At 41.1% G+C, this 14,322-nt stretch overlaps 1 protein-coding gene across 1 annotated transcript in view; it reads right to left on the bottom strand.

The window, feature by feature from the left end:
• Window positions 1–532, bottom strand: part of kita (KIT proto-oncogene, receptor tyrosine kinase a) — a 30,783-nt gene extending 30,251 nt beyond the window's left edge. Inside the window, exon 1 of the mRNA XM_061028963.1 lies at window positions 254–532. Within this exon, the coding sequence (XP_060884946.1) occupies window positions 254–308 (55 nt within the window). The 5' untranslated portion in view covers window positions 309–532. The remainder of the gene's footprint in view (window positions 1–253) is intronic.
• Window positions 533–14,322: the final 13,790 nt, after the last annotated feature.

Here is a 14,322-nt window from a genome sequence, read left to right as displayed (position 1 = left end):
CCTCGTCAGGTTTAGGTTTCAGAGACTTAAGGTTTTCTTCTCAGCGCTCACTGCACCAGCCTCCCAGAACAAAGAGAAATGCACCAAAAAACCACGCAAAGCAAGTGGAGCGATGTACTTCTGCAGAACATGGATTATCTCTATCTCACTGAGCTGTACGGAGATGAACACATGTTCTAAATTATCATATAATCGAGCCTCTGGTTGTTACAAAGAGCAACAAGTTGTGGTGCGTAAAGTGCCGAAGTCTTACCTGGCCGGAAGGTTAACTGTAGAAAGACGGACAGCAGTATCCAGTGATATTCCATAGTTATAATTCCATGGGTCTAGCTGTGAAGGTTAGCCAGTTCCTGGATAGTAAACGGAGCTCTGGTGTACTCGCAGAGTGCGTCGGAGTTGAGGGAAGTTCACTGCGGGCTCAGAGAGAGACGCGGTCACAAAGTGTTTAAAGGCACAGACGCGCAGTGGAGCTCGCAGCAGCAGCAGCAGCAGCTTGGTCTTCCTGCAAACATGCTGTAGTCCAGGAGCGCAGCGGGGCAGGTACCTCTGAGTGACTGAGGCGTCAACAACATGTTTTCATGAGCCAGTGGAGGAGCTTATTACTCACGCCGTGCACGCGTAGAGGGAGGCGACATCCAAACCACGCACACGCACACACACACACACACACACACACACACACACACAGTCTCTCTCTCTCTCTCTCTCTCTCTCTCTCTCTCTGAGACAAAGAGAGAGACACGTGCAGCTCCCTTTTATTCATGATCTGTTCTGACAAATGAGCGGACAAAATTTGGTGACATGTAAAACAGGATTAAATACATCCCAGCTAAAGGACATTTGCCAACGTTTTATTCAAAAGTTTCATTAAATTTATTCATTTCGTTCTACTTTGTGCATCTTTATTTACATTTTATTTTTATAAAGCACACACTTGGATTAAGAAAAAAAAAAGAAACTCCGAAATTGAGTCGGGAACACAAAATAACGAGCTCTTTGTATTGGCCCCCCTTCTAATACCACACCACATTTTTTTTTAACCCTGGCACGCTCTCACAGGCTCCACAGCTGGCCTGATTTTGCGCCATGGCTACTTCCGATGCTGCAGTGTTGAGAGACATAAGCTATAACAAACAGCTGTCTCTGTTATCCACAAAGTATCTCCTTCAGATTCCAATTATATGCTTCTTGTTTGTGCACCTATAAACTGTGGAAAAGACTCATCTCAAGGACAAATAAACTATCTGCAAAGTTTTGTGAGCATACTAAATATTTTATTAGAGAATATGTGCAGAGAACATTTGCATTTCCTCAGGGCTGAGTGTTTTCACCATGTCGTTGAAACCAGTTTTGCACCAAAAGTGTGCAAGTTCTGCAAATCGTCAGCTTTGACTTGCCAAGACAAATGTAAGAAATGGTTATAGTTTGAACTAATATGAGCAGGAAACTGTGAAAATCTTAATTTGTGTCGACTGTCTTCTTCAGAACATTTGATTCTTTGCTTTTCTTTCCATTGTTTTAAATGAATTTCATGCTATTTTGTCACGAATATTTTCTCTGTTTGTTCAGGCAGAGTGCAGTTGAGACTGCTTGAGATTTTTCCTGGAAAAGTTTTCTTAACACCAAGTTTCTAAAAAACCAAAGAATACCACAAATGCTGCCAGCCTGTTACATCAATGTGCTGTCTTCTTTGTGCAAAAGATGATGACTTCATCGACATGATGTAACTTATAATACTGGAAATTAAAAGTTAAAGGTCAAAAAATCTTCAAAACCTATATCTTGAGAGACAGGGCAGAAGATAGAGTCGGATATCTGGAAGAGAGAGAAAGAGTGGGAAATTACATGACATGACGATGACATGGTGAAGGAGCCACAAGTTGGATTCGAACCCAAGCTGCCCACTTTGAGGACTGTAACCTCTGTACAGGGGGCACGAGAACCAACCGCTAGTCATTTTAAGCCCTCACTTCAAGTGACTCACCAAAACAACACAGTTGCTAAAATGCACCTCAGCATTTAAGATCCATTAGACCCGCCCTGTCTGTAAAACACAGAAGGCCTTCAACTCATCTCTTTACCTCCCAAACTAAGAGGGTGAGACCCCTAGGGGGGCCCGGAGTAATGACAGGGTGGTGCAGCACTAATTCATAACTCACTCTTGGCTTCACCCTGCTTCCCCTTAGTCTCCATGAAGATGAAATACAGATTCAAGCTGGACATTTCAATTATTACTGGATTAGAAGCTTAAGGACATTTTTATCAAATGGTTTCGTTGGTCAACTTGCACAGAATAAAATCTGCCAATGGTAAAATGACTTGAGCGTGCATATTTCTTTTCTAGTCTAGACTACTCAAAGCGCTTTTACACCGCAGGTCACATCTACACATTCACACCCACAGTTCAGTGTTGTACAGTTTTTAGTAGGATGTTATGTCACTATTAAAGGGCCCGTTTACGGTGCTGTTTGCAATGGCAGCGCAAGAAGATATCAGGAATACCGCCCCTTGTTGATTTTGATTAGGTCTATGAGACACAAGTTACATTAACAAGCCGATCACGGCGGGATTCCAAAAAATGGAACTGTTTTCAAACTGGCAGCACAGCGACAATAGTAGAGGAACAAACCCCCCAAAAAGGCTTTAGTTTTCGAGATACCCCTACCCGAGGTAGAACAAAGCACAACCATATTTTTTCATAACTTGAACATGTCTAGTTTATGAAACGGATAGTTGTATAAAAATATTTTACTGCAAAATAACTTTTTCTGGATGTTTTATGCATCTTACCAAAAAACGAAAATAGGTCAAATTAGGGCTTCTCCAAAAGGGACAGCTCTAGCCTTATCACATGTATCACAAGTTTTTATCAATACCATTTTAAATTTTTGAATTTTTCACACTTAAACACACATGTCATTTAGGTGGAAATTGAAAATTGAAACAAAAATTCAAAAGGTATGTATATCAAAGTCTGTCATTTTTTAAGTAAGGACACCAAACATTAAAATATGTCATTTTTATCTTTTTTAGACTGTTATCTCAACAGAAAAGCAAGTTATTTGACATTTCACTTGACCCTATGAGGAAAGACCAGCTGACACGAAGCTCAAGATGCAGAGAGCTGAACTTAAAATGGTTTGGTTTTTGAAAACAAGCAGTGCCAGCACATAAAACTGTGGCAATGAACACAGGCCCTAATTGCTCCTTTGTAAAAGTGGTGTGGTATGTGTTTGTTCACAAAGAAGGGTCTCACAGTGAGTTTCAGTGTATGGCTGTACATTTATGTGCCGATGTGTGAGGGGTGGAAGGGGCCTGAACATATTTTCATATTCCAAAGGGGGAGCACTGCTTCACATGAATCATCAGCTCATTAAAATGAGTTCTCAATTTGTCTGAAGATAAAGGACATTGTCGGGGTAATTTTTTTAGATTTATAGATTATTTTAAATTGGGTTTAGGCGTTGGTAAGGTTGCGGAAATCTCAGAAAAAAAGGTTGAATTACTGGACAACATTTCTAGCCTCTCATTGTTTCACTTGTGTGAGCGAGCTGCATCCTACATCTGATTCTGAGTTCCATCTGCATTGATGTCAAAAAGCTAAAATATTTTAACTTTCAAAAGTAATGATGTCTGCTCATGTTGATGTTCTCTGGCAGGCGGCCTCACTTCTTTTTCTGATCCACTGAAATGATTTCCGATTTGCACACCAGGGTTTGCGCAGCTTCAGGGAGATACAGCGCACAATATAACCGCCAGTATGGAAATATCTCAGCATATTCCTGGAAAGCATGTGAATGCAGCATTAGCGAGATCCCTGAGGAAACACTGAAGATATTACACAATAGTTTTCATAGGGTCAGACTAGTGTCCATAATGGGGAGGAACATTACAACCAGGCATAAGGATGAAATGTTCTTATTATCCTGCAGTTGCCGGATATAAAAATAAATATAAATAAATAAATTAGAGCAGAAAGATGTTGTGAAATTTGAACATTATTCTCAAAGTTGGTCCTCACTTGCCTTTAACAAACTTCTTTGTACAATGATGTGGCCTTGTAAATATGTGAATCTTAGTCTGGATGTTTGCTCAGGGAATCTCCGCCTCTTTTTAAGCATGCTGTTTTCTATGATTTGCATATTTCTTTACATATATTGCTGTGGCCTCTGAAGTTCATTAAAATACACTGTTTCAAAACTACTGAGAAATACGTCTGCCACATTCAAATGACTGTGGGTTTGGGCCTTAACCTTCTCCCGGAACACGCACTCATATACACACACATACATACACACCTCAAACCGATCACCCAGACTTTGACTGATATGATACTTGGCCTACTTGTGCAGCAAATGACAACAAATGATTCAGCTGTGGAATTTTTCCACCTGAGGCCTTAAATGTCACCGAGAACCCTTTTTTAACAAATGTCATGAAATGTGATGCACATGCTTAAGAGAGAGCGAATCAATCAAAATCCTGAGACGTGGCTAAAATAACATGAAGGGCCCACGCAGACGTCTATCCACTGGGGGCGATCGACGCAGAGAACGAGTGCAGGCTGCTGCATTCAAGTGTTTATCTACAACTGTTTCCATCTAAAAGAGGAGAGTTTGATATTAAGAGCTTCAGAGATTTCATCACAGCTTCTGCCCTGAAAGCAGAAACAATTTTTAAAAACCTGCTTGTCATAAATACATTTGAACACTGTTAGTGGTATGGACCACAACCTCAAGACTGAAAAGACTGTGTCATTTAATATCTTGTAGAATCATTTCTCCTCACATGAGCCCCGCAGACCTCTCTTAAAGCCTCTAATGGCCCAAACACTGAAACCAAATCTCTAATTTAACTTCCTCCAAGCATTAACCTGTGTAAAACAGCCATCAATGATCAATTTTCCATTCACATAAATGTCCTTTGGGATATCAGAATATGATTTCTGTCTGAGTAACATGCAAACAACGGAGCTGGTTGTCAATTAAAAACAAAACAATGAAAGCGTTTTGTTAAAATTGTCCTTTAATTAATAATTATCAGTTTATTAGGGTTTTTTTTAAATTGAGAAAGGATATCTGTTCATCTTTTTTTAATTTGGAAAATGATGGTTGCCCCAAAAGGGCAGTAAGGCTGAATGGTCAATCAAATGACCAAAATAGAAATGTGCTGCAACTTCCAAACCATCGCACATTTATAGAAAAAACATCTAGTCTAAACAGATTCAACAACAGACATGCTGCACAAAGCTGAATCAAAAACATGTCAACATGTTGCAAATACATGAACAATGCAAAGTCAAAGACACACAAAGCCAGTAAACAAATTCAGTAGAAACTTCTGTGTATGGCTTTATCATAATCAGAGAGAGAGAGAGAGAGAGAGAGAGAGAGAGAGAGAGAGAGAGAGAGAGAGAGAGAGAGAGAGAGAGAGAGAGAGAGAGAGAGAGAGAGAGAGAGAGAGAGAGAGAGAGACCAGGCGCTGAATTTGATGAGTTTCCTGACATGCAGCCAGACCACAGGTTTGGTCTTCCAAACTAGCAGAAAATATAAACACACATTTGGTTGCATGGGATCATATCAAATGGTTAAAGTGCTTCTGATTGGAAGACAGCTTTTACTAAAGTGAAACCACCCCATGAGCGCCCTGAAGCATTTCTCTTGTGATTGACAGCTTGTGCAGCTTTTACACATTCAATTTGTTTGTTGGCTTTTTGTATAACTTCCGTATTGTCAGCCTGTTTGCATTTGTTTGGGCTTTCTGCAGCACATTATTTCATTCACACACATTCCTTCGTTGTATCTGCAACTGTTTCCTCTTACTTTACGACTGTCGCAGCACCTTTGAATATCTTTTTTTTTTTTTTTTATTGTGATAAGTTGAACAAGTACAAAACAAAAATGTGCACATAGACATGACAATTAAAGCAACGGCAAATAAACAAAAACAGAAATAAACAGAAATAAACAAAACAAAATCAAAATATGCAAAACATTAGCAAAGACAAATACAATTGAAGTAGATATAATAAAAGTCAAGTAGTAAGTTGAAGTAGGGTATAAGAAACGTGTGAATGTGTGTGTGGCAGTATAATACATTAAAGTGAGTGGCTGAATGGGAAGTAGCAAGAAAAATAAATAGCAACAAAATTGAAGATAATTGAGAGGAGGAGAAAAGAGGGGAGAAAAACAAAAAAAAGATATATATGTGTCAACTTTAAAGGAAAGAAGAAAATTTTAAATTTTAATTTCAGTTTGAGGTATGATTTTTCTGAAATTTAGGTGAATTATGAAAGGTTATGAGCACCTTTGAATATCTGATTATGAAGTTAATGCAATACATTTATCAATAAAAAAAATATTCCTTACTTTTTAAATGTTGGTTTACTAAAAACGAGACAATAAGCATTGGTTTTCACCTTCTCTATTCGTGCTTTCACACTTGAACAAAACTCCTGAAAATCTTGATTTTGGGGTGAGCTGCATGTGTGAATGTAAACAGCATCATTTTTCACCCTGACTTAATCCGGAGTTTCTCCTGCCAACTCCTAGTAACTCCTACTTTTCTGTGTTAAATCAGAGTAAGCTGATGTGAGAACGCAGCAGGATAAAATCAGGAGAATTCACTATGAGCGAGTTGGAGGGTGCTCGACCGGTGAACAACCAGAGACTGTATGCACAACCGCTACGACCTCTGTGAACGTAAATTAACTGCTTCATTCCTGTTGGCCAGTTTGTTCTTCTCCGCCCTTTTGTTGATTTTTTGATTCTGTCGTACCATAGCATTAGTAAAAATTACTGATATTCTCATTAGATCGTAGTGTATAGCAGACACTTCCATGTTGTTTGTTTTACGTCATGTCTCCCCTGAGGAGACCTAAAAAGCCTCTGCACTTTTCTAATAAGCTCCTCAACCAGAGACGTGGTAAAACTAGGATAAATATTGGAGGTGCTTTTGAAAATGGAGAGAAGTTAGAACACAGAAATGTTTTAAGAGTGATGCAGAGCTGGATAAACACTGAAGCTTCAGTATGTGCAACAAGGCGACCTGCGTGCACATCGACTCTAGGGGGGAGGGAGTGGGGGGAGACAGTATATTATATTATTATACAACAGTCTACTGGGGAGACAGCTCACTCCAACGTTTTGAATTTGGACTGCTGTACCCAATTTAAACCAAGTGGCAAGCGGTCGTGAAAAATTAAGCCAGTGCGGAAAACTGCAAAATCCTGCAGTTCTCCTGGTGTCCGCTTGAAGCTGGCTCCACGAACACAGGAAGTCACATACACACCACATTTAAAAAAGACAGTTTTTACAATAGAAATCAACATTTCTATTTCTTTTAAAGCATAAAGCCTGGTACAAAAAAAATAGATCTGATTAGTTATTGTCATCACTGGCACACACTGTGGGGAATGCATTTTTTTAAAACGGCTCCTTTTTGATTTTATGAATGATACGTGTTATCCATAGTTAGTCGTATAGCTGACATGATTGACATGTGGGTGTGATCCAACAGTCCCCAGCTCTCAGCCTGTCGTTAGGTTGACGAAAAGTTAGTCTGAGACAGGATTTCCAGCATGGCAGCTGCTGTTGATGAGTCTCCGGAGCCCTCTGCCTTAAAGGCTTTATATGTGATTTTTTGATCCAGCAGATGTCGCCCTTGAGCACCAGCATGAAACCAAAACAACTTGCGCTGCATTGTTGTGTTAGCATGCTAATGCTAGCGATCTTTATTATGCTCGTATCTTCACACTGCATGTAAATTTACCTGAAATGAGCGTGATCTAGAAACACAGTTAAGCAGTGAGTACAGTATGTTATTCTTCTTTTCTCTAGTCCCTCAATTAAACAACTTTTATACGTGAGGGGAGGAGTCAGCCGGCCGTCCTAACGATGTAAACAAACTGAAGATAGGACTCTGAAAACTCTGAAAACATCACAGACAGTGGGACTCGGGTGTTACACCCATTGTAGACAGTCATGACTCACAGAGTTATTTTCAGAGGATATACTTGATTTATATTATATTTAAGTGTGAACAATCACATATAAAGACTTTAACAGATGGCTGACTCACTTGGGATTCGTCCATTAATATTTACAGTCTATGCTTTAAACGCTACGTGTCAGAGTTACATAATGTTGCTTTATATGCAGCTCGCTTTAAAAACTGAGGGGCTGCAATCTGAGTTGCTGCTAACTTGATCTCAGCTTGTTTGCAGGTTGGGAGTCCTTCGGTGTTAATCGTTCAGGTTTTTAAATGTTTTTACTGGGAGCAAAAATGAATCTGTGAAGTTTTCTTTCAACACAGAAAATTCACAAAAACAAATGTAAAAATATATATTTTTTAACTTTTAGCCAGAGCAGCATTTCTACCGATAAAAACCTGATTGTTGTAAAGCTGTAATATTTGTCTCTTCCTTGTCCAGGTCCGGGGGGCTCATAGTCACACCTCTGAGCTGCTAAACAAAGTTTTGTTTTCATGTTACTCCTCAGTGGAAAATAAACAGAAAGTACATGGAGAAAATATCAGCTTTATTTAGACCCAAAAAACTATTAAGCAGTCAGCAGATTCATAAACACCAAAGGGTGGAACATGCTGACTTTTTGTCAACTCATGAAATCCGATATTTCTTAAAATGCATGTAATTCCTATGTACATTTTTTGCGTGTGTACTGCTCCACTTAATGTTCAGTAGTATGTTTATTTTTGATCAGTATTGTATGTCTTAATCATCATGTTATTCTGATACATCAAGTGATGTAAAAACATGTATGTTTTTAAATGCATGTATGTAACATTTCCACCTTAAAATAGTAGTTTCAGGGGCGCTGGTGGCGCAGTGGTTAGTGCGCAAGCCCCATGTATGGAGGCTATAGTCTTCCAAGCGGGTGGCCGAGGGTCGAATCCAGCTTGTGGCACCTTTCGCACATGTCATTCCCCACTCTCTCTCAAAGTCACGAAAAGCCCAAAAATAAATCTTTAAAAATTAGTAGTAGTAGTAAAATAGTAGTTTCAAAGGTCGATTTAATAGCATAATAAATTTCAACAGGGAGAATGGCAGCGGGCCGAGGTCATTTCTCGAGAAGTACGGCCTTACGGCACTAGTTCTCACAGCAGCCGGGTAGCCCATCGCTGTAATAAGAGAAAAGAGGAGAGTGACCGAGCCAGAAGCAGAATTGACCGGACCTCCAGGCGGACGGCCTGGAGGCAGGGCACATAGCCCGGAAAGTTCAGGTGGACAGCCAGGAGGCTGACCGAACACAGGGAGCAAGCTTAGAGAGGAGATCAGGGGGGCAGCCGTGAGGCCGACCAGATGAACCCACGGGACCAGTGAGAGGCCAGGCCTCCCTCTGAAACACAGGGGTGGGCAGAGTCAGCAGGGCCTCTGACGAGGGCGCAGGAGTCAACAGGGCCTCTGAAGAGCACAGGAGTCGTAGTGTGCAGGGCCTTCCACAGAGACACAGGAGTGGGCAGAACCTCCCACGCAGACCCAGGAGTCATAGGAGTGGGCAGGGCCTCCCACGGAGACAGGGGAGTCAGACGCAGCTCAGCAGATACAGGCACAGGGGACAGCAGACGGCGCTCTGCCGTAACTGGTGGCAGACAGCGCTCTGCTGGAACACAGGGAGGCTGTGGTTCTTAGGCACAGGGAGGCTGAGGCTTGCACTGAGGCTTGAGCTGGGGCATGGGAACAGAGGTTGAACGTGATGTACCAGGAGTAGCGGCTTGACCTGAAAGCTGCGTGAGCTGAGAGTTGATGTGGGAGAGATTCCTTTGAAGACTCTGTAGAGATTCCATAACTTCCTGTAGCATATTGTCATGTCTTCCAATGAGGGCTCCTTGGCTGGAGAGGGCCTGGTGAAGGGGGTTTTGGTCTGCTGGGTCCATAGTTGGTCAGTTCATTCTGTTACGGTTCGGTGTGTAAAACAAGGGAGGTGGACCCAAGTGCAGAAACCAAAAATTATTTATTTAAACAAAAAGGCAAAAACTAAAACTATCTCTCAAAAATGTCCAAACTGAGAAAATCCAAAAATTGACAAGCACTGAGAAACACTAGGAAACACTGACACTCTAACAGACGACAAACAACACTAACAACTTACAACAATGAACTGACACGGAAGGGAAGACACACAGAGACTAAATAGACATAGGGTAACCAGACACAGGTGAGACTAACAAGACACAGGTGAGGACAATCACACTGGGAAACACACAGAGGCAGGAATACAAGAAACACTGAGGACAAACTAAATCATGAAACACACAAGGGAAACAAGCAACACTGGGATAAAACAGGGAAACTCAAATACAAAACCAAATCATGACAGAACCTTGTCAGTCGACGTGGTTCTTTGGCTTCTCACAAAGTCTTTGCCGGCTTGTCCACCCTCTGTTTGTCAACTAATGCACGTTGACTTAGAGGGGGAGGAGTTAACGACAGGGCAGTTGCATTCAGAGACCATCGGTGGGCGCCAAGGGACACCAAACACAATATTGTTGTTTTGTCGTCTATTGCACATTCTAAGGCTGTAATCGACTCAATTAAGGCCATTAAAACCTAATGAAGCACTGACAGAGGAAGTATTGTCTCTCAGGCATTCAGCAACTCACACAGTGAGGATTCCTGCAGCAGTGGTCATTATCACGGATTTTACCAGGAGAAGAAATCTCTGTAACTCTGTGAAATGTTTCTTGACAGTATAAAGTTAAATAATGCAGTAAGAGAACTATAATTATCTTATTTTCCTTTCAGCCAGATCACAATTTCTACCAAAACAAAAATAAGACTGTTAGGTTACAATATTAAGTCTGTTCTGTGTTCAGATGCAGCGAGCCCTCAATGATGCCTCTAAACCACTAAAACTAGTTATTAAGATAATAAGATATAAGATAAGATATACTTTATTCATCCCAGCAGAGAAATGTAGGTGTTCCAGCAGCCAGCATACATATAAACACACAACACAACACATACATACATACAGTGGGTCTGGAAAGTATTCAGACCCCTTTACATTTTTCACTCTTTGTTTCATTGCAGCCATTTGCTAAAATCAAAAAAGTTCATTTTATTTCTCATTAATGTACACTCAGCACCCCATCTTGACAGAAAAAAAACAGAAATGTAGAAATTTTTGCAAATTTATTAAAAAAGAAAAACTGAAATATCACATGGTCATAAGTATTCAGACCCTTTGCTGTGACACTCATATTTAACTCACATGCTGTCCATTTCTTCTGATCCTCCTTGAGATGGTTCTGCTCCTTCATTGGAGTCCAGCTGTGTTTAATTAAACTGATTGGACTTGATTAGGAAAGGCACACACCTGTCTATATAAGACCTTACAGCTCACAGTGCATGTCAGAGCAAATGAGAATCATGAGGTCGAAGTAACTGCCCAAGGAGCTCAGAGACAGAATTGTGGCAAGGCACAGATCTGGCCAAGGTTACAAAAGAATTTCTGCAGCACTCAAGGTTCCTAAGAGCACAGTGGCCTCCATAATCCTTAAATGGAAGAAGTTTGGGACGACCAGAACTCTTCCTAGACCTGGCCGTCCAGCCAAACTGAGCAATCGTGGGAGAAGAGCCTTGGTGAGAGAGGTAAAGAAGAACCCAAAGATCACTGTGGCTGAGCTCCAGAGATGCAGTAGGGAGATGGGAGAAAGTTCCACAAAGTCAACTATCACTGCAGCCCTCCACCAGTCGGGGCTTTATGGCAGAGTGGCCCGACGGAAGCCTCTCCTCAGTGCAAGACATATGAAAGCCCGCATAGAGTTTGCCAAAAAACACAGGAAGGACTCCCAGACTATGAGAAAGATTCTCTGGTCTGATGAGACCAAGATTGAACTTTTTGGCTTTAATTCTAAGCGGTATGTGTGGAGAAAACCAGGCACTGCTCATCACCTGCCCAATACAATCCCAACAGTGAAACATGGTGGTGGCAGCATCATGCTATGGGGGTGTTTTTCAGCTGCAGGGACAGGACGACTGGTTGCAATTGAAGGAAAGATGAATGCGGCCAAGTACAGAGATATCCTGGAAGAAAACCTCTTCCAGAGTGCTCAGGACCTCAGACTGGGCCAAAGGTTCACCTTCCAACAAGACAATGACCCTAAGCACACAGCTAAAATAACAAAGGAGTGGCTTCGGAACAACTCTGTGACCATTCTTGACTGGCCCAGCCAGAGCCCTGACCTAAACCCAATTGAGCATCTCTGGAGAGACCTGAAAATGGCTGTCCACCAACGTTCATCATCCAACCTGACAGAACTGGAGAGGATCTGCAAGGAAGAATGGCAGAGGATCCCCAAATCCAGGTGTGAAAAACTTGTTGCATCATTCCCAAGAAGACTCATGGCTGTACTAGCTCAAAAGGGTGCTTCTACTCAATACTGAGCAAAGGGTCTGAATACTTATGACCATGTGATATTTCAGTTTTTCTTTTTTAATAAATTTGCAAAAATTTCTACATTTCTGTTTTTTTTTCTGTCAAGATGGGGTGCTGAGTGTACATTAATGAGAAATAAAATGAACTTTTTTGATTTTAGCAAATGGCTGCAATGAAACAAAGAGTGAAAAATGTAAAGGGGTCTGAATACTTTCCAGACCCACTGTACATACATATCCCACCCATACAAAAAAACATGAGCCCACATTACTATGTCTGTATCCCTTTGAAGTGTTGAGAATAGGAGAGGAGACTATGATAGTTGGTATCAATGTAATACTGTTATAATGGTTATCTAAAATATGCAAACACCTGCAAACTAAATGCTTCCTGGTCTGATAATCCATCTGTTCAACTGTGCTTCAGTTGCTTCCATGATGATGGCATAAAGGTGTGTGTGTGTGTGTGTGTGACTACTTTAAATAAAAAAATAAAAAAACACCCATTTGAAATAATATTATGGTTAAAGACATCAAAAGTAAATGTGGTATAACTTTTTTGTATTTTTAAAATGACCAAAAAGACAAGGCCACACTTATGAAGTATAGACTGATAGTCCCCTACTAGTATGGTAAGCGTGTGTGTGTGTGTGTGAAAAGATGCATGAGTGTGTTTGCTCCAATTGGTACCCTTCTGCGTTGAAATATCAATCCAGTTTGTCGAGTGTCTGCTTGAGGCTGGCTGCAGAAGCACCAGAAGTCACACACAGAATATACCATTCAAAAAAGAAAGCTTTTACAGGAGATTTAAGAGATTCTATTTTTTGTTGGGGGGGGGCTTTTCGTGCCTTTAGTGGAGAGATATGACTGTGGATAGAGTCAGAAATCAGGGCGAGAGAGAGTGGGGAATGACATGCGGGAAAGGAGCCACAGGCTGGATTTGAACCTGGGCCGCCCACTTTGAGGACTACAGCCTCCATATGTGGGAGGCGGGCAATACCACTGCACCACTGCACCACCAGCGCCCCCTAGTTGTCACAGGAGACATGAACATGTTTAGCTTGGTTCAAAAAATTAAAATGGTCTCATTAGCTTATACGGGGGGGGGGAATTTTTCATAACTTTGTCCATTTTCATTTTAGGAAGGATAAGAGTTATTCACAATAAGGAGTGTAGCAGACCGGATTGACTTGCGGGTGTGGTGTAACTGTTTGTCAGTCTTAAAACCGCCTCAGCTCCAGCTCTCAGCCTGTCGATAGGTTGACTGAAAGTTAGGTTGAGACAGCATTTCCAGAATGGAGACCGCCATCGATGGGATTCTAAATCCCCCTGCGGTAACAGATGGGTGACGTCACTCAGGCCTGGTACTTTACTGTTTATGGTCAATGCTCTTCTAACAATCAGTGTGTGGAAGGATGGATGATAATGGAGGAGGAACTTACTAAGGAACTGAGGCTTGTTAAAACTTGTGCTTAAGTCAACACCAGAGAAACCGTCACAGAACAAAATGCCCCTTTGCTCTGGTCTGTGGGACTTTTTATTCTAAAAAGAAAATGGATAGTGAAAATGATCAATACATCAGACAAAGTGAAATAGCTTATGATAAAAAAAAATCATATTGATTCAACATTTTGGTAAAAGGAAAGATTAATAAAAATAGACTTTACAAACCAGTCAAGTTTGATTTTAATCTATCGGTGTTTCCCGCCAGATGCAGGAGGGCCGTAGTGTGGGGGGAGGGGGGGGGGAACTGAATTCCCAGGGCCCCAATGGAGGAAAGGGGCGAAGTTGGCCTGAAATAAAAATACAGTTTTCTTTAGATTTGTTTCTCTTGAAGTCATAACTGTCATAGTAAAGGTAAAGTTGGCCAAATAAATAAACATGATGCTGGTCTCTTTCTAAACTCTGAAAATACTTTTTTTTTA

This window comes from Labrus mixtus, chromosome 3 (assembly GCF_963584025.1).
Source record: "Labrus mixtus chromosome 3, fLabMix1.1, whole genome shotgun sequence".
Lineage (NCBI taxonomy): Eukaryota > Metazoa > Chordata > Actinopteri > Labriformes > Labridae > Labrus > Labrus mixtus.
The sequence above is the reverse complement of the archived record's forward strand: the minus strand, read 5'-3'. Positions and strand labels throughout refer to the sequence as shown.